The 19,744-nt window shown below is 44.8% G+C and overlaps 1 protein-coding gene across 2 annotated transcripts in view; it reads right to left on the bottom strand.

The window, feature by feature from the left end:
* LOC146201115 (calpain-5-like) overlaps positions 1 to 19,744 on the bottom strand; it is a 96,252-nt gene that overhangs the window by 10,543 nt on the left and 65,965 nt on the right. For both annotated transcript variants that reach the window (XM_084595645.1, XM_084595646.1), the window contains exons 10-12: positions 15,770 to 15,966; positions 11,244 to 11,362; positions 4,447 to 4,583 (exon numbers count right to left, since the gene is read on the bottom strand). In XM_084595645.1, coding sequence (XP_084451771.1) covers positions 4,447 to 4,583; positions 11,244 to 11,362; positions 15,770 to 15,966 — 453 coding nt within the window. The remainder of the gene's footprint in view (positions 1 to 4,446; positions 4,584 to 11,243; positions 11,363 to 15,769; positions 15,967 to 19,744) is intronic.

The raw sequence follows: 19,744 nt of genomic DNA, 5'->3' as shown, positions 1-19,744 counted from the left end.
ATCGTTGTGCTGTACGCGCGGCGTAGCGTAAGATATGGCGTTACGAAGCAGCTTTATTTATTTATTTTTTTTTGCGGGAGTCGTTTATTCTTGCATGTATGAATTAACGAAAGCACGCGGTCAGCTGCGATCATGACACCGGCTTTTAGCATTTTTCGTTTCAAACAGCATTTGCAGCTACTGTATCACGCTTTCCAATATTTTGTGGCAGTGGACTACGCCCGCCCCAAGCGCGGCGTGATAAATCGAACCAGGCTTGTGCAATCAAGCCATCACGGGCAGTCCGCCAAGTTTGCTCCCCGCCGCCACAAGAGCTATCAAAAGATAAACACACCGCGACGTTATCGCTGCGCAGCATCTTGGCATGCTGCCAAGAAATGAGCTGTGGATGAGACAACCGAAACGAAGTGCGACATGCAAGCGAAAACGCTGGCGATTTCTGCCGCGGCGACATAGAAACCCTGTTTCGAGCAGAGTTCCAACAAGTGGGAAATTTTTTGCTCTGTCGCTGCGGCTCGTCGCTGAGATCGCTTAATCGCTTGCATGTGAGCAAGCTGGCCTTAACACTTTTTTTTTTTCCAAATTCTCGAGTGCAAAAGTGAAGGGTGGGTTCATTATGCGAGTGAGTTGATTACGTGACAAATGAAGTATCGTTTTTTCGCATCTTAAGTGCTGTCCCAAGCCGATTTCTGTATATCGAATTATCGAACTATTTCGCGATTCCTTTCTAGTTCGATATATCCGGGTTCGACTGTATTTTCAACAGCTGTGGTGTGAAGACCAAGCAAATTAAAGAGTTAAACAATTTGCACTTATAGTATTTGCTGTTCATTAAAAATATCTGCATTCATAACAATGATTCTGTTTTGCTTTGGCTACTAATTTAGTGCCGGTTGGCTACTTTTGGCTTCAGTTCTGGCTCTTTTTGAAATCTGCCCAACGGCAACCCCAGATTGTGCGTCCGTGGAAGATGGCTCCGACCACAACGACGGTGCGATAGCTCTCGAGATGAAATGGCAGAACCATCAAAGCTGGGGATGTCCTGCAGTTCATCCAATCGCTAATCAGTTTCGTGCACACAAAGAGGACTACCACCACTGTACATGCTACTGGAAGCGATGCTCACAGCAATTCTCAAGCTTAAGCTGTTGCTCAAGTGAGCATGAATTTCTGACTTTTTTAATATATGCACATGCTTAAATTATTTTATAGCTATTGGTGTATCCTGTAATAAACTGCTTAGCGCTCTTTATGATGATTAGCGCTGTACAACCCGATTTACTCATCGCTGGTAAGAAGGCAAGACTACATGTATGGAAAAGTATGTGGGCGTGTGCTTTGTTTGTTTTTCCTTTTTGCTTCGCTGGTCCAGACATGATAATCGATTATGACAGTCAGATTTTCCAGTTTTCTCAATATCGTTATAAGTGGACTGCACTTTTTACGAAAACATGCTTCACCAACTTCCCCAGCAACGTGTTTTGTTAAGCAAACTTTCTTCTACTGTGGGCCCTTCACTTTGTGTTTCATCCGTCAAACCGGACATCTTGAAGATAGTGAGCACAATAGCAGTCAGCACCTGCAGAGCAAGGTTCATCACTTTCTGTCTCATGAAAGAACTGGTCAGCGCCCGTCCTGTGTTTTCTTCCAGTGTCCGTGTCTTTGTGTAGCGCTGAGTATCTTTTTACGGGGTGTTTCCAAATCCTCAATTGTACAATAGATGGCATCCGAAAGTCTTTAATCCCAGCGGTACTCACTGCAATAGCATAGCAGATCTAGCCCACATGGTCTGGACCTGCCCATCCTATAAAACTGGGACAGCTTATTACTCAATCATGAAGCAGAAGAGCGACGCAAAGTCATCAGTCTCGCCCTGGCCGCCGCCGAGTCCCAAGGGATTCCGGTTGACGGTTAGGGGAATGAATGGGGGCTTAGGCACCTCTTCCCAGTCATTCTTGATGGATGCGAATAAAAGTTATTTCTCTCTCTTTCTTCGCTACTCTAGCCGCTGCAACAATATGGCCCCAGAATGAGTCCTCTCAAACAAAACTATTGACGTACGTCAGCACCTCCTTCTTTACAGATAGGTAGCTTAAAAATCGACAGCATTTGTGGCTTCTTGTCCTTAGGCAAGAACAGAATATTTCTTTTCCCAGTTACCAAGTCGTATGAGCATAAATTTTGCATTTTGCTGTCGCATACTTTGTACTGCTCAGCATCTAACAGTGTGCCAGCAGTGGCTATCACAGGTGCCCTGTTTTGGGGGACAGGACCACATGTAGATTCGCTTTATAGTCACTGGGACCAGCAAAAATTACTATATCACGGTCTTTACTACATCAGTTGTTGGTGATGACATCGTCCTAAGATGCTGTCAGGTAATTAAATGGCTATTTACTGAACACGTCTGGTTGTTTAATGAAAAAAAAAAAAAACAGTCTGAAATACCTTCGATCTCTTTTTTTATCACCTCTTTATGCCATTTTTTGTTATAAAATGTTTTGTTTGCATCTTGTGAAAGTACCTCTTAAGCATGAGGACAATGTGGCAACAAATCAAACCAACAATGACTTCAGGGGAAAACCAATGCCTCGCATGAACATGACTCATTTTCTGCCCTTTCTTTCTTGTAGCAGGCAATAGATGATAAATGTGCGTTGCAGTCAAGTGCTGCAAGACCGCATATGCTGCGCTCCACTGCTTGCCTCGTGCTTCACGGTGCTGCGAATGTTCGCCCGTTTCGTCCCCTTTCCTATTTCTCGTTGCACTTGTACCCTCCTTTACTTTCTGAACGAACCGCGCCGCCATCTTTTCATGTTTGTAGACAGCCTCAACCCCCCCCGCCTATGCGCTGCATGCTTTCCCTCATGACTCCAAGGCATACCTAAAGTTGGCTTCTCCTGAATGCTGCTAAGCCTAGCGGTTATTTTTTTTTTTTTTCAGAAAAAAAATAACAAAAAATCTTTGCTTCGCGATTTTAGGTAGGGCGCGGGCGATGATGTCATTTCGTTGAAAGCAATCGCCGTGGCCAGACGCACTTTACTAAAACCAATTTTTACCCAAAATGTCTTTACTTAAAGGGGGAAAAATGTACAGTTGTCTATGGAAGATGAACTGGGACTTTGGTTTCACTTTACTGTTATCAGAGTTTTTACTATATCAGAGTTTACTATAGTGGAGTTCTACTAGCACCAGCATTTCTGCCAAGTGAAAATTGTGTTCTGGGCATTGTCCTTGGCTCTACAATAAGTAGGCCTGAGGCTCCTTTGGAAGTGTGTCGCACATCGGAGGACACAGCATGCGCAAACATGTTTGCTTGTTTCATGTTAACCTTGCTAGAGATGCGAAGTCTCGTTCAAGAACAAAAGGCTGACTTTGTTCGAATGAACTTAGTATTTTTTGGGCTGTGAAAGAAAATTGAAAATTTCGTGGAACCAGAGAATGTAACAAGCTTTACGTTACTGTTCTGGAAAGCATACACTGAATCCTCGTTTGACAGAAAAAAAAAAAAAACAGCTTCATTCATGTGGACCAGGCATTGTGCGGCATCGGATAAAACTGTTTGCCACTTGCACTGGCCATACTTTGCAAATTGGTCAATATACATAGCCTCTATTGCATTTATCCAAACTTTTGGAGGTCATAGGAGTGATACCAGAGAAGTTGCCCTGATCTGATGTCATAATAAGCTGCGGAGAATCAGAGAGCTGGTCTGGCTCAATGAGAGGCACCCGCTCCAGGCTGATTTCACAGACCTGCTGCTTCCCAATGACTGGTACCGCACTTGTACAAGCTGTCCTGCAGTGATTCACTACATGGAGATGAAATCTAAGAGCACTTTGTGACAACTCCAGGTGAGTATTAAGGAGGAAAGGATGTAAGAGCCTAGTTCTCTTTTCCACCTCTATGTGGAGCTGACCAAGGCGAGGAGGTTAGTTGGCTACATCAAGGAAGAAGCAGAAATAGTGACTATGGAGCCGCCTAGATGTCTACGCGAAGTCCCGCAGAGAGGTAAGAGTTCTGGGAATCTGGATTTGGCTAGCAATGCGAGTGATCGTGACCACAAGCTTTGACCACCTCCCGCGGCAAACGTCGAGGGATGGCTTGACTATGCAATGAAGTGGCTTCACAGGCGTGGTTCCGACATGATTAGCTTAGAGTCACTCCACTGGGCTATGTCAGCAGGAGCAGCCAATAGATAACCAATAACTAGAAATTAACCATCACACAATACAGCTCCAAGTTGTCCGGAGTATAGACTGTGTGGCTATGCAATTTTACCCATACCTTTGTGGACTTTCACGTGTAGTCTAACATCCCTGATCCAATATCAAGGGAGGCCAAATATACTCCCCTTTGTCACATACGAATGCAAAGTTCCCTTTCTGCTGCTGAGATTTTCCGTTGCCGTTTATGGGCACGGAGATGTGAAAATGGGAGGCTCACCTGGATCTTGATGGGTGTTGATGCATCCTTGCGATAGAAGATGGCACTTATGTTCCAAGTGGGATTCAGCGTTGCATGGCAGACGGCCGAGCGCACTGACTGCCCCTCGCACAGCAGCACGCAATAAGGGTCTGCCACTGTGGGAGGCAGAAGCAAGACAAGGGCTTCAGATTTCACTGCATGCAACCTAATTGAAACTTGTTGCATTCAATAGAAAATGCTAAAATCTCGAGGCTGGTGAAAAAAAATAAATTCCTAACGACGCTGTTATCTCCTTACAGTGCAATTGCCAAAAGCACAAAATTTCAATACCGGCATCAAGTTGCATTCCAAAGAGAATTCAAATGTAGGGGTGTGCGAATATTCGAAATTTTCGAATATCGAATCGAATATCATAATATTCGTTTCGTTAAACGAATCAAATAGTGGAAATTGAAAATTATTCGAAACTGTTCGAATATCTTCGCAAATTTTCGAATAATTTTCTAATACTTTTCGAATAACTGGCACGAATTAACGTCTCGGTTACCTCCGACCATTCTCGCGAAGGCAGCGTCAGCTCCGAGCAGGCACAGCTTGCTGCCGCAATAAACCTACGCGAGAAGCAGAGATCACCGTTTAGGGAGCCTACATGCTTCAGCGTGGCCGCAACACGGTGCATTCGCATGGAAACATTCTTAAAGATTGGACATATCACGAATCGCGAAGGCAACTTCTCGTAGTCGTGTCATAGTTCACACGTCTCTAATCTGCCGAGAAGTAACGCTACATGTTTATTCCCTAAAAATTTCATTCACTTTAATCATCAATAGTTGAGGTTAAGTTTATTATGCGAGTGGCGCATGACATGAGAGTTGCATGAATGTTGTCAGCTCATGCTCATACAACTCTCCACTATATATCTCAGGTCGCCTAGCGCCAGTTGTAATCGCCTAGCGCCAGCTAGAGGGGAGCACGCGAGCTAATTGAGAAAGCAACGAAAGTCACTGAAAAGAAGAGGAAGATGAGGAGATCACGCGCTCGGCGATAACTAGTTCGAAGAGCCAACAGCAGGGGAGGCGCAACTCTATGGCCTTGGGTTACTCGGACGCAAGTCGGACGAAAGCGTCGCTCAGCCATTCGTAATCTCTGATATATTGTATCATGCAATCTAGTTCACTAAATAAACTCGTTCAAACGTAATTGTTGTAGATAAAAACAACCAGCAACTGACAATGTGCGTAGATATTAATAGTTGCGCCCCCTAGAGGAGATCAGCGTTTTCCCGTCAGATCTATTACTCCACGAGTTATAGCGCTCTACCGCAGCGCTATAACAGCGCTATAACGAATAGTAAAGCGCTCTATAGCGCTCTACTATTCGATTCGTATTCGATTTGCTTTTTAGCTACATTATTCGTATTCGATTCGATAGCAAGAGTGCACTATTCGTATTCGATTCGGTTTGGAAAAAGTACTATTCGCACACCCCTATTCAAATGCCTTTTTTCCAGCCCCCCAGTAATGGCAGGGTATATGCTAGAAGCTGTCCTCAGGTTTATCTACAATGCACCATAATACAGTCTAAATGAAAAATCTATAAGCAAAGAAAGCATAAACATCCTATGCTGGCAACGCCTTTCTAGCATTCATGATGGTGTGATTGCTGTCGTCTCATGCAGCCCTTTAATCTCTTTCATTATGGTACAGTCCAAGTGTCCACCAGAACAAGACTGTTGCTGCAACGCATGTAGTTGAACTAGTTGGTTTCAGTTGAATATACCTAACTGAAAATCACGCACAGAATAGGAAAAGAAGAATGAAACATGGCGCAAGTGCGTAAAATGTACTTACATTAGTACTCCTTCGTTAGCCTTGCTAGAAAAAGAGCCTGCTTATTTAGAGAGAGAGTGTTCGCCATTCTCTTCGTCATCGCTTGTCTGCAACTGTCTTTTCTGTGTGGCAGTGATTAGGTAGGTAGGTGTATGTGCTTGGTTGACGCGCTTCAATTTTCTTTTGTAATGCTCCGTGTGCAAGAGAACATCAGTTGTTAGTAAAGCGCATGTCGTGTCTCCTCTTTTTGTCCTGTTCTGCGCGCGATATTCAGTTGCATTGCTACAACCTTAGTCTTTAACTAGAAAGTACTTTTCTGATACTTGAAACGTAGCAAAAAAAAAAAAAATCCGTACAATCTACGAAAGATTAGGGCCCAAACCACCTGATTTTGAAAAACTTAATTGTTGAATGAGGAAAAAAACCAGAGCTGCGCCGGTCCAAGGTATGAGTGCCTTGGGTGGGCTGGTTGGGCTGCTCAATCCCGATTACAGTATTTACACGATTGTAAGTCGACCCCTTTTTAAAATTCAAAAATCCGAAGTTGGGGGGGTCGACTTACAATCGAAACCAAAGCATGGCACTGTTAACAAGAGCAAGACAGAAACCATATCAGGGAGGCTACAGCGAATTTGTTTGCTCTACAGCTTTAAGTGCAACATTCAGTTACTGTGCTTGCTTCTCGGGAAGAATTCTTTTTTTTAATTTTTACTGCGCAGCACATACTGCCCCTGAAGGGAGTGTCGATAGGTTATGAAAGAGCCGCTGTTAGAATCGCGGTGATGCTTCCTTTACGGTGTAAGAATAGAAAGGTGTATCAATGGCACCCCTTGTCCTGTGCTTCGAACGTTTCACAATAAGCCTCGCAGTTCCGCTACATGCCGACAGGCAGCGATGCAAACGGCGGGAGTGCCCGCATGTCTGGGTCGCTGCCTGTCGGCATGTAGCGGAACTGCAGACATGTGGGCGCTCACGCTATTTGCGTCGTTGTCAGCTTGCAGTGAATGCTCCATTAAACGCAAGTTTTGTTCGGTATGATCTTCTAATTCGGTCTGTATCGTTGTTTTTCACTGAAACATGACCGCACTTTGATTGTGGGTGTGTATGATGCTGTCGCCGATGCTTCGACGATGGGACAAAAGTGCTATGCTCCACAATGCACCACAGGCTACAAGTTGGGCAAAGAAAAGTTGTCGCTGTTTTCGGCACCAAAGGACAAAGAATGTTTGAAGGTTTGAAGAAATGTCATCCCACATAAGGAACGTTTGCTCCAACCTTCAGACTTTTTATGTGAGAAGCATTTAGAGCCTCATCTCGCGTCAAAATCACGGGAAGCTATCTACAAGGACCATCTACTTGAAAGTATCCACAGCGACAGTGCCTGGAAAAAAATGCAGTGCGAACAGTGTTTCCTGACTACTCTGCATACTTGTCGAAAGTCATGAAGGAAAGAAAAAGGTTTGCTGAGAGGCATAGCATTCTGGTGCCAAAGAAATGCCATAGTCTTCAAGAGCCGCTTGATGGTCCTCAAGAGGACGAGCAGGATCAAGACCCGTACGTATACGGAGGAGAGCCTGCAGAGAAAATTCTCCTTGAACACCACATCGCGCAGCTTCAGCTACATGTTTGAAGTGTCGCCGAAAGGAAAATAAAAAGGCTAGTGTGGCTAGATATTGTTAATTTTCGAAAGAAGCAAGAGAAAGCCACTGCTTGCAATGCAAGTATGCATCTGTAGCAGCACACCGCTGTGCTGCGACCTTTTTATTTTTTTTTTAAATGCGATGCCTAAAAAATTTTATCAGTGTTATTGTATTTCAAGCCGTGTAGTGTTAGAAATGGGATATAGCGTAACTGTACTCTCCGTGACTGAACGACGACGGGGCGGTAACAAAGCAACGATGAGAACGTGCCTTTGTCGCAGAGTGCCATAGCTCCGTGCGATGTGCACCAGCGGCAATGACAGACACTGGTGACGGCGGCACGTGACAGATCACCGGGGTTGTTGCCAGAAATTTTCGGCATTTTACTAACTCGAAACTCCGCTTATCTCGAAATTTTTCCTGGATTTTACAACTTCGAGTTAACGAGGGTTTACTCTATATGCAGTTTCAGTATAGCATGTGAACCGATTCACAAAACAGGCCTGCGCGCACTTTTCTGTCATGCTTGAGACAATTTAACACTATGCAAAGTATTTGAAATTTAATTTGTTTATTGTCTGTAATGCCCCTTATTAGTAGCTATCAGATTCTGTTCAGCTCAGCCAGCCATAACGAAAGAATTACGACCACTCACCACCGTCTACACCACTGCTCAGACAAGCTGCACATTGAGGACCGAATTCCCTGAATTTTTTCGGTTCGACAGTTGCTAAATAATGAACAACTGATCAATACAGGCATCCACTTTTTATCGGCCTGGTGGCAAGCGAATTTTGGGAACTTTCAATGTTTCTCACGCAAAAAAGCACCTAAAGGTCACGAGAACTACTGGTAAACACTAAGAATTATAAGAAAATGTGTCTTATTTTTTTATTATTTATTCACTTTGACTAAGTTTTGTTATTAAATCGATTGTTCATATTTCGTTTATACTTCCCCAATATTTCGGTATATTCTTGCTATCGTCTATTGGTGTCCAATTTACTTCGCCGTTTACAGCTCCAAAAGCACTCGCAATCGTGTGGCACCATCTGTCAGAGCGCCAAGAACTGCGAGGGTTTCTGTGCAATGTGCGGAGCATTCACTGAGACACCTTTCTATTCTTACACTATTGCTCCTTTTTTGCACGTCAGTCGCCTTGAGTCTTATGACACGGCGGCACTTCCAGGGAGTATCGATGGTTGATGGAAGAGCCGACACTGATCATTCGTTGAGTTCGCACTCATTGCGCATTTGCACTTTTGACTTTACGACCAGCTACATGCTTTGTCACGAGCTCTCCAGTCCAAAAAGCATTCGATGCTTGTTCCGAGAAGCATTCAAGGAGGCGGCTATCATTTATGCCGAAGCAACAACTGCGCTGCAAGCCGTAAGTTCGAAGCTCCTAAACGGGTTATGCGGGAGTGGCAGTAGCAGTGAGAAAAAATTTTCAACTGTGATCCCAAGCGAAGAGGCTGCCAGGGACACAGTTGATATGCTATCCACAGCTGGAGGCCTAGCTTGCTGCATATATCGCCGAAATACGCGATTTGAAGTGGAGACGAGTCGTACAGACAGGCAATAAATTTTCGTTGTTGGGAGCATCCACCGTGGTATGTTTTTTTTCTTCAAGGCATGCGGCGGGGGGTGGGGGGTGGGGGGGGGGGGAGGGGGGGGCGACTTACATTTGAGTCTACTTACAATCGTATGGTACATGCTGGAGAAGTAAAGCTAACATTCTCTCTGTGCGTGAGCACATGAGTACACTTCTGACATTGGCCGCTTCTTCATGCATTCTCACAGTGCCCTGGTCTCCACCAGTTGTCAATGACTGAAGATGAGGGCTGCTTGTTGACTGTTGACTTTCACTTCTCCCGCTTCGGCAAAGCTGGCACAAATATTCAGGAGTCTGATAGTATACGCCAAACATTGCATGCCAGGCGTATATATGCTTACATGTGAGGCATATGCTATACAGTAGGATACAAATGTTAAAAAAAGAAAAAGTAAGGAGAAGTTGCAGGCTATAGACCATGGTAAGTGGCGTGTGTACTACTCTGCTGAACAGTAAATGGAATAAGTTTCTGAAATCTGACCTTATTTCAAAAACTCATTTTATTTACTGTTCCGCGGAGTAATACACATGCTGCTTACTACAGTTCATAGTCGGCAACTTCTGATTTTGTCTTTGAGATTTGATGGTAGTAGTCCTGCCACAGTGGTGCCCGACTACTGTACCAGAGTACCCAGGTTCAAACCCGATTGCAGGCGGCTGAATTTCGATGGAGGTGAAACAAAGAGGTATCCGTGTGCTGTGCGAAGTCAGTTGACATTAAAGATCCCCAGGTGGTTGAAATTACTCGGCCGCCCTCCACTAAGGCATCTCTTTTCGCTCTCACTCCAAACTTCCTTCCTTCCCTAACGGCGCGGTTCAGGTGGCCACGGAGAAGTGTAACAGATAGTGCTACTTTCTTTTCTATAAACCAATTTACAATCTGACGTTATCAAATAGGCCAGCGACAATGAAATTTTTGCGCTGATGCTTAGCATTCTATTTAGGAAATCAGAAAAGCTTTAACAGCAGACTACTTCCTGTCCTGAAATAACTGTGTGTGGCAGTTACTGCACACTTGAGCTGTATCCGACTAATGCTTGTAGAGAACTTGAATAAGGCAAAGGGTAAATGGTGTCAGCTCGGAATGTATTAACCCAAAGAAAATGTGTAACTCTACAGGACATATTTAGAGCTAGAGTTCACCTATACACACTGTTACCACTTCACAGATCAACACACAGATCAACACACAGTGCCCTAGAGGTGGTACGAAGCATCGTACAACTATGCCTCAAATGGACAGTAAAGGCTGCACAGTGCGCAAGGCAGCAGGTACACTACGGTCCACTGTTAAAAAGGGAACATTAATCGCGTGGTCTTAACACTTTGCAAAGCACTGCCGCTGACCAATGGCAAGAATGAACAGCATAAAGTGCATGTTCGGGAAGAGCAGTCGGCCATGCTTACTGCATATGCACCTTGCATAATCATTTGTCGCTGGCTCTTTTGGGAGTGCTTTCTAAAAAGCGCGGCAGCAACACGGCCTAATGTTCCCTTTAATAGTGGACTATGCTGTACAAGACTGGGGAAAGAGCTGCATGTTTAGAAAAGTAGCACAAGGTGCTGGCAGGCGGGTGGCTAACATGATTAGACAGACCTTCAGGTTGGCTGCAAAACTCAAAGCTGCTGTGCCACTTCTGAATTGCTGTTCGTTTCGAATTACCCTGACCACTGTGGCTGAAGAACTCGCAACACTAAGTGGTGCTGCCACTACCAGACTGCACTGCTCACCTCCAAAAGGGTCCTGCTGCTCGAGATTCTTGGCTCCAATGACCCTAATGATGGTGGCCAGGGTGGGCGCACTCTGGCACGGAAGCAGCTTGGCACTGGGTACGTCCTTGAGCAGCTCTCTGCACCAGGAGCAAGGACACTTTTTTAATCCCTCTCCTGAAGAAATGATGAAGGTGCCAAATCCACACACATTCCCTGAAATAAGCTTGGGAAGTTGCCACAATACGCAAGAGAAGTGGCCATTACAAGTGACATCATTCACTCAGTAAAGCATGAGCAAAAACACAGAGACTTTAAGCCATCGCGATGGCTTCTCCATGTCACTGGTGTAAGGAGGCAAAGCATCCAGAAGGAATCAAGGAAGCAATCTTGGCTCATCATCGCCCTCTAAGAACTGGATTTTTGACTAAATCTCTTCCTTGATTGGGACAATGCAAATACGGACTGAATTCTGCGAGAGCTACAAAAAAAAGGAGCTGTTCATACTTGATGTCTACAAATTCCAATCTACACTTTTATGCAATGAAAGCCTCAATTCTAATTCCTTTGTACCTCATTCAACAGTTAATTTTTTCCAACTTGGCCGGTTCGGATGATACCCTTTCCAGAATAATACATATATTTTCTCAACATTTAAAAGAAAAATGTATCACCGAGGTTCTACTGTATATTACCGAAGCCAATAGCCATTGAAACTAAGGAAAGCACAGGGAAACACTGTTTTTCTTTTTGTGATGGCAATGCTGATCAAAGTGCAAAATTAGCAGAGGAAAAGAATTCGAGAGAATGCAGAAGAAAAAATTACCACATGCTGTTGGTAGGATCTAAGCCCACAACTTTTGATAAAAAGGCGTTACCCAGGCAATGCTTCCCAGAAAAAATTCTAAGTGAATGTCTTTATGTCAGCTGTGAAATGAAAGCCAGGACAATGAAAGTATCAGCTATAGCGGAGGGCCATTGAGCTTGAGGGAACTTATTAAGCTGGAGAAGATTAGGAATAAGGGACATTGTTTCGTGCCGATATGTGCAGCCAGGCAGACACAAAGGAAAGCTATACAGCTTTCTCAAAATTTTTGCAGCGGGAGAAATATTTGTCCAGGTATAGTGCCTAGAATATACTGACTAGTGTGTCGAGCGCGCCGGCTGGGATGGCTCGCATAGCAATGAAAGCCGCCGGCGGCCGTGCCGAGGCGCTGCTATGCAAGAGGGTGCTGCTTCCGCACGCCAGTGCGACCGCTTGCCCTGTGAGCGTCGCCGGATGCCAACAGGTTGCGGAGAATATATCTGATATCTACCCTGCCGGTTCTTCGCAGGCAATAACATTTTCTGTCAGCACTGCTGAGTGAAGACGTTGAGGGTCTTTTGTTTTTATATTTACAGAAGAGAAAACGCAACATTGTGCGCGTGCCAGGTTCCGATTTGTGTTCTGTATTTTGTTCTTTGCTTTCGCATTTCTGCGAAAAAGCAGACGGCACACCTGCTGATAGCAGTTATCACAGGCCATACAGTTTAGTATGCGTATGTGTTTACATATCAATAATATGGAAATAAAGAATGGTACTCGGGACAAATTCAGCTTTTATTTCATCCGAGAAAGAGCTTTTTTTCGGCTTCTCAACACAAGACAGCACAAATACACGATACAAAATACACATGCTTAATACAAGTTATGCAAACCTGCATTCGACTTTTGAGCTTTACCTTGAATTATTGGCAGTGCCGCAGCTTCAAATACTTCTGCCGCTGCCTTTGTCCTTCACGCTCTCTGTTCAAACCTTTCACAAGGAATCGAAATCGTAAAAGAATGTAGAACCTAAGCGCTGTTGCTAAAGTATTTTTTCCGTGTTCGGGACACCCTAGCTGAGGAAATGTCAAAGAGTGCAGACACTGCGCAAACTCCTGCATGCTGTTTCGTGCAGCTTATTTTTACTGAAAAACGCAGTGAATGCATCCTCCATGACTCTTACAGCCTTTGCTAGGTCAACAGAGGGATAAATTAGCCCACCATTATCAAAATGAGCTGTAAACCAGAAGTCAGCATCGTTCAGCGCATCTTTTCGGGTGGTACACCACAGGGCTGCACAGGTGGTACGAAGTTTTTTTTTTTTTTTCTCAGATACACAATATGCACGAGACGCGGCCGGTTAATCGCGATGAAGCTCGTTGGTAATGCCGCGCTTACGGTGAAACATGCGCCTAATATATAACTGCATCCATATGACATATGTGTAGCGCAAAAGGACAATCGAGGGACACAGAAAAAGTACACAACACAGGTGCTGTCTGTAGCGCCTGTGTACACTCTTTGTGCTACACACTGCCATGGAGCACCGTTACCGACTCGCCCAGGTTTGCATCCTTGTGAATATAACTGCATGCTCTAAAAATGTTTCTCGCCAACAAAAGCAGTTGCCGTTTACCTTCCGTCATTTCTATCGATGCTTCGTTCCCATTGTACAGAATGCGTACTTACGTAGCATCAGATAGCGCAGTAATACGTACGCTCCTTGTTCTAGCGGTAGCCCCGTTTGCCAAAAAAGCAAGTCTTCTCTGTGCACCACCGCTTTCTCTTTGGCATTTTTCTCTGCAGTCTAGTGAGAGGCACTGGGGAAACAACAATCGGGAACCGCGCTTCACCACTGGCGACACAGTAAAAAAAGAAGGGATACAGGCGAGCACAGAATGCGCGCACAAAACGAGAGAAAAAAAAAAAAAAAAGGATGCAATCGTCGCCGAGCAGGTAGAAGTGCGGAACGACTCGCATGAGCAAACACCTACACCGTAAATAAACTACTGCACCTTCGTGAAAGCAAAAGAGGCGCAGAAGCAGGTTTAACACGCACGCACAACACCAACAGATTGCCGTATTCTGAAGAGAGAAAACTGCGTCGTCTGCTCAGGTGGTACCCTCCCGACAAGCAGCGCCCTCTGCCGCTAACGATTGGCTTTCATTGCAAATAGTAGCGCCATCCTCGCCCATAGGGAAGCGCGGGCGCTCGTCACACTAGCCAGTATATTCTAGGCACTATAGTCCAGGTTTCAGGACTAGGCACCCCTAGAACCGGCTGGATTTGTCTTTGGCCAAACACAACAGCTTTCTCGTCATTCCCACATTAGTATGCTCCCTAGATTCATTCATCGGCAATATTCTTTTTTTATATTGCATCACACATGGTTATCGAACTAAATTTTCTAACTGCAATAACTTGTTTCCCCTTAAGACCACTACTAGTGGCATCAAAAAACTTTTTTCGTGGCAATATCACAATACAAAACTGATTACCTTCATGCATTAAAACTGTTCACAGCTATCCATCATTCCAGTTTTCTGAATAGCAGACCTATTGTTAAAAATTTATCTTTGTATATTCCTTAACTTCTTGTTCGTTTTTCTTTCTAAGTGCACATACCATCGGAATGTGTAAAACTCGTTTACACTCTTTTGTGTGGGTCGCAACATCTTAGTATTGTCATTTATCCCCCATTTTAGCACTGTATCGCTTTGCAGGCCAATTCCACAAGTGAACTAAATGAAATAAGCCACAGGTACAGAAATTCTTAAGCTCGCGGCTTTCTCTAGTGGTTAGCATTTTGTTTAGGCAACGAGAGAATCTCAACAGGACAAAACTTTTCCTTACGGAGAATTTTGTGCGGCGGTCACTGCAGACGGAAAGTGCAGCAATCAAGCATATTGCCAGGGGGAGTTCGGAGTGAAAGATGAAGTGAGTCGGCACAAACACTGTGACGATACAAACATATGAAAGTCGAGCATGTGACTGCAGCCTCTGAGCTGTAGAAATGAGAAACCGGTCCCACGGATGGAAAAGGAGTCTTCGTGAGGCTGTCTGCAGGCCGTGACTACCCCCAAGATGCTCCCCACACTACATTTCTTGTCTTTGGTTGTGGCAACACTCATCCGCGGTGGTGGCGCAGGATGACTTATGGCAACCACTACTGAGCTTTAAAGGGCCCATGAAAAGCTATTTGCTAAAGATAGAAAATACACACGAGTAAAAGGTATCCCATCAGTCATCTCCTAAGCACAAACATTTTTAAGGTAGCGTCACTAACACCGAAAACATTAGTGATCGAAAATGACGCTCTTCCTCCACCATCAACTCAATGCACACCGACTCAGAAGAGAAAAATGAAGAAAACAAGCCAAGACGGCAGCCCACTGTGCTCCATTCCGGCCGCATCACCTGGGAGCGTCCAATGAGTGGGCGCAACCAGCAAGCCTCGAGTGACGTCACATGGGAGGTCAGCGCGAGGGGAACGTGTCGCCCTAATCGGTTGCGAGCAGTCACCAGGAGCGCTTTTTAAAATTATTTGTAGATGATCTGCTTCACGCAAAGCTTTTAAATTTGGCTCGAATACTTACGTCTATGGATTTCTTCCACTAGAGTATTGGAAAAAGTACCATTACAGGGGCCCTATAACAGCTTTTGCCATAACACCAAGGCTGGTCAGAAGCCCTATGAATATAGGTCAGTCACATAGGAGGGGCAGAAAACGATGGCACTCACCGCGCGTCAAGGGGCTGCTGGCACAGGAGGCGCAGAAGGAAGCGGCGCGTCCGACCAGCCTCGAAGGTGGTGGGCAGCAGGCAGTAACGGCCGCGCTGCAGTCGGCACTCGAGGAACACACCCCGTGCCCGCACATACTCCGAGCTGCACACCTTGGGCTTGAGCATGTGCACACGGAACTGCCGGTTCACCTCCACCTGCAAACACAGAGTACACCGCCCGAAGGGGGTTGAGGTGGTGGAGCACTACAGGGTTGGCTTTCATTAAGGCAAACTCTCTCTAAAGATGAACAATGGGTGACCATCTGGTTGCCTTCCCGTAGGACTCTATGCAAAATTTAAGGCGAATTTGTCCTTCGGTTAAAATGAATTTTCGCAGCAACTGTTAATCATGACAACCCTGCGCAGCAGCACTCACAGGGTGTCTGCACAGCTCTGCCAAACAAAGAAAAGACATTTGGGGGACATTTAAGCTCCACCTTTGAAAGTATGACATGACACACCTCGTTCACATGCATGCGCCTTGAACTCCCTTGATCACCGGTCCCTTAATCTGTGCCTCTATTACCTTGCCCATTAGCATATATTTGTAAGCTACCAAATTATATGATAGACTACCAAACACAGACATAAAGCTTTGCTTTAACAAAGCTGTACAAGTGAGCCTGCAAGACCTAGGGTATGTCACTCAGGAGCCGAGGGCATTGATCCTCGTCTCGCCCTCTGTGAAAAGCTCCACCAAACTCAGCCACAGCATCCTTCTCCAGAATTTGCAAGGCTTTTTTTTTTTTTTTTGTGGCTCTTTCTATGCTGCTTTTATGTTGAAACACTCTGCAGCAGCTTAGACTGCAGCTCTCTGTTGTCACTGCAGTGTCACTGAAATGAAGGCAGTGGCAAGGAGACAGCGCGAGTGTGGATTCGGCAAAATAGCGATATGAGCATGCCTCAGCACTGTTTCCATATCAACCTTTGCAGCGACAGATGATGAGGGCAGCTAGAACATATCTCTCTTTTCCTTTCCATGATATTTCTGGAATAAATAACTACTTTGATACAGGCACAACAATGCAGCACTTGAGAACATAACGGCATAATGAAGCTCTGATTAACACAGTGGTGGAACTGGAAACTGGCTTCTTGTAGCCGCTTTTGTAGCAGAAATTTCAAGTTTTGTAGCAAGAAATATGACATTTTGTAGCAAATATTCGAGCTTTTGCAGCAAAAAAAAAAAAAAAAAAAATGTGTTTCAAGAGTTTAAATAAAGAAGGTTTTATTTCTGGAACCCAGTTGCTGAGATGTTTATAACGAGCACAGCCATGCAAAAACAAGCTTCAAGCTCAAATACAGTCTAAAGTGCTGTTCTTTCCTACAAAAGCCCCAAATTAAACAAACAGGAGGTTTTGCTAAAACAAAGCCAGTTTTTATTCAGAGGGAAGGCATAACGAGATATGCAACTACACTATAAACACTGTAGCCTTGGAAAGAAGGTAGCTAGTTGTCTTAATATAAAACCTCTGTAGAATTCAGAACTGCCACTTCTTAAAATTGCAACTTCAAGGCACTATTTCTTCTCTTGTCTTGATGACTCCAGCTTGGACAGTGCCACTGCGAGCCTTTCCTGTCCATTCTTCAGAAGAGCTTGTCCACTCTCAACGTCTGCAAAATGTTTAGACTTGACCCCTTTTGAGAAAAGCAGCTCAGCATTGGTGCTCATAATCCTGGTTAGCTTGATCTCTTCCTGTACCTTTTCCTGATTCTGACCACTTTTCTGGGTGCCCTTATCCTGTACATCAGGATAACGTCGAGGCGCCTTTTTTCTTTAAAGACCCGTGCTGATTGGAGGAGAAGAGGGAAGAATATTTTTGCAGGTCCTGGGTTGAGATTTTTTTTTTTTCCGTCAAGAGAGATGTGCTGCTGGCGCTGCTCAGTCAAAAGGCGCGATGCGCGGGAATGTAGAGTGAGCGCCGATTCTGTGCGTTCGTAATCTCTGCTTTCATTCTTTTTATTCCGGTGGTTTGACGAGCGGCTAGGTAATCAAAGTGATGTAGGGACTCTGAGTCGTGAGTCTGCTTCTTCGCAGCACACTGCAGGGATTGTGTGTGTGCTTTCCTTATTAATGTAATGAAAACGTCCAAAGGTACTTACCGATTGTATGCGAGGCTGCAAATATATTGAGTACCTGCGTATGAGTTAAGCTGTGAAATTATACAAGATGTTTCACATAAGGGGTGAACTTAAGGTACAAAAGCGACCAACAGAGTCCAGTGCGCGTGCACAGAAGCATTCAAATCCTTAGCTTTCAAATCCTGCGAAGCCTGCCTTCCTGAAGCAGTTCATGATGATGGAGGAGCTTACTTTTGCCCATGCTCCAAAATGAACTGCACTGCCATCGGGAGCGAGATCTTCAAGTCTGGCGCCGGTCGGCATTCTCAAACAGAAATGTTGAGGTATAGCGCGAGCCTGCTCAGAACATGTCAGTGATGCAGTGTCTTGAAGCAAGCAATCATGCCTGAATCTATAGGCTGCAAGCCTGCAGTGGTGTTAGGTGGGAGGAAAAAATTTCCACATGCAAGAGCTTCAGAGCTGTTTGAAGCGCAGTGCAATTGCTGAGCACCAATGCCACCTTCCTGCCTTAAGCGCTGCATCCACTTATCAAACTCGACTAGCCACCCACGGAAAAGGTTTAGAGTCATCCATACTTTCCCATTATGACTGTAGCGAAACGACGGGATCCTCGCAGCACCACGAAAGCAGCAAGGATTCTTAGATTGTCATCATCATCATCATTTATTACTCCCTTAAAGATCCCTATCAGGGACATTACATAAGGGAGGGGAGACAACGGTGAGAAAGTGTCATACATTGGGCATAAAAACAAAGGAAAAGAATACAAAAATGCATAACATTGACAAATTTGAAAAAAAAAAAAAAAATGTTAAGGGAAGAAAAAAGGACGTCTGCATGACGAGGTGCGATGCGGTGGCGTGCCCCCGCTAGATTGTGCCAATGTGCGCTGGCCAATGTGCAGCGCACATTGGTCAGCGCACCCTCAGAATGAACTGCTCTACCGTGTTCCCTAGACCACGAGCGGTCTTGAAGGGGAGTAGCTCAAAGCTCTCCCTCAGAACACCCGTGCCTAGCAGTGTCTTATGTCTTCCCTCCCCCTCCACGTGAGGAAGCGCTCCGCCCTCCCTTGCATCTCTGCGGCATGCAAGCTTCCCTGGCGCATTCGAGCAACGCATCGGCTCTACGTGTTCTGTCCCAATTTTTTTTTCTACTGTCGCTGCACCACCGTTGTCGACATCGCCACGTACGCGCGCGCTTTTGCTGTCGCTGCATTTCAGTGTTTTTGTCGACTTTCAGTGACCATATTTGATTGTTATAACCGATAATAAAATACGACACCATTGTAATAAGAGGTTTGTTTTACCATAGAACACATGACAAACCTGATGGTGCAGCGGCTGCCCATTGTTATATCCGATATATTGTTAAAACCGGTTGTGTTATAAGTGGGTCTGGCTGTATTTAAATTTGCAATTACAAATCAATTTCAAATTAGTAGGAGAAAAAAATGCCTTCGAATATCGAAGATTTCATCAGTGAAAAAGAAAAGAAAAAAAGAAAGCAATCACTGTTTGCCTTATTTCAAAATGCATATGACATCTGCAAAAAAATGAAACTAGAACCACACAAAAGCGTATATCCCTGCTGAAAAATCCAGTACAAATTTTATACAGAATTCTGCATACCGATTTGTTGTGCAGGAACAACCTGCATGAAATCGGCTGGAGCTGTCATATGGCTGCTGAACAAAGTTAACTCTCATTATTTCGGCCTTCAAAGGACTAGAAAAAATGTCCGAATAAACCCAAAGCTCGAATTAACTAACGGGCCTGAAAGAACTGTCGAAAACTGTTTCTATTGTAAAGAAGACGAAGAAGAAACAACGCTGCGGCATCGCCATCACCATCGC

Source organism: Amblyomma maculatum, chromosome 2 (assembly GCF_055883805.1).
Source record: "Amblyomma maculatum isolate TAMU_Amacu chromosome 2, ASM5588380v1, whole genome shotgun sequence".
NCBI classification, from domain to species: Eukaryota; Metazoa; Arthropoda; class Arachnida; order Ixodida; family Ixodidae; genus Amblyomma; species Amblyomma maculatum.
Note: the sequence above shows the minus strand (reverse complement) of the source record. Positions and strands in the feature narration are given on the sequence as shown.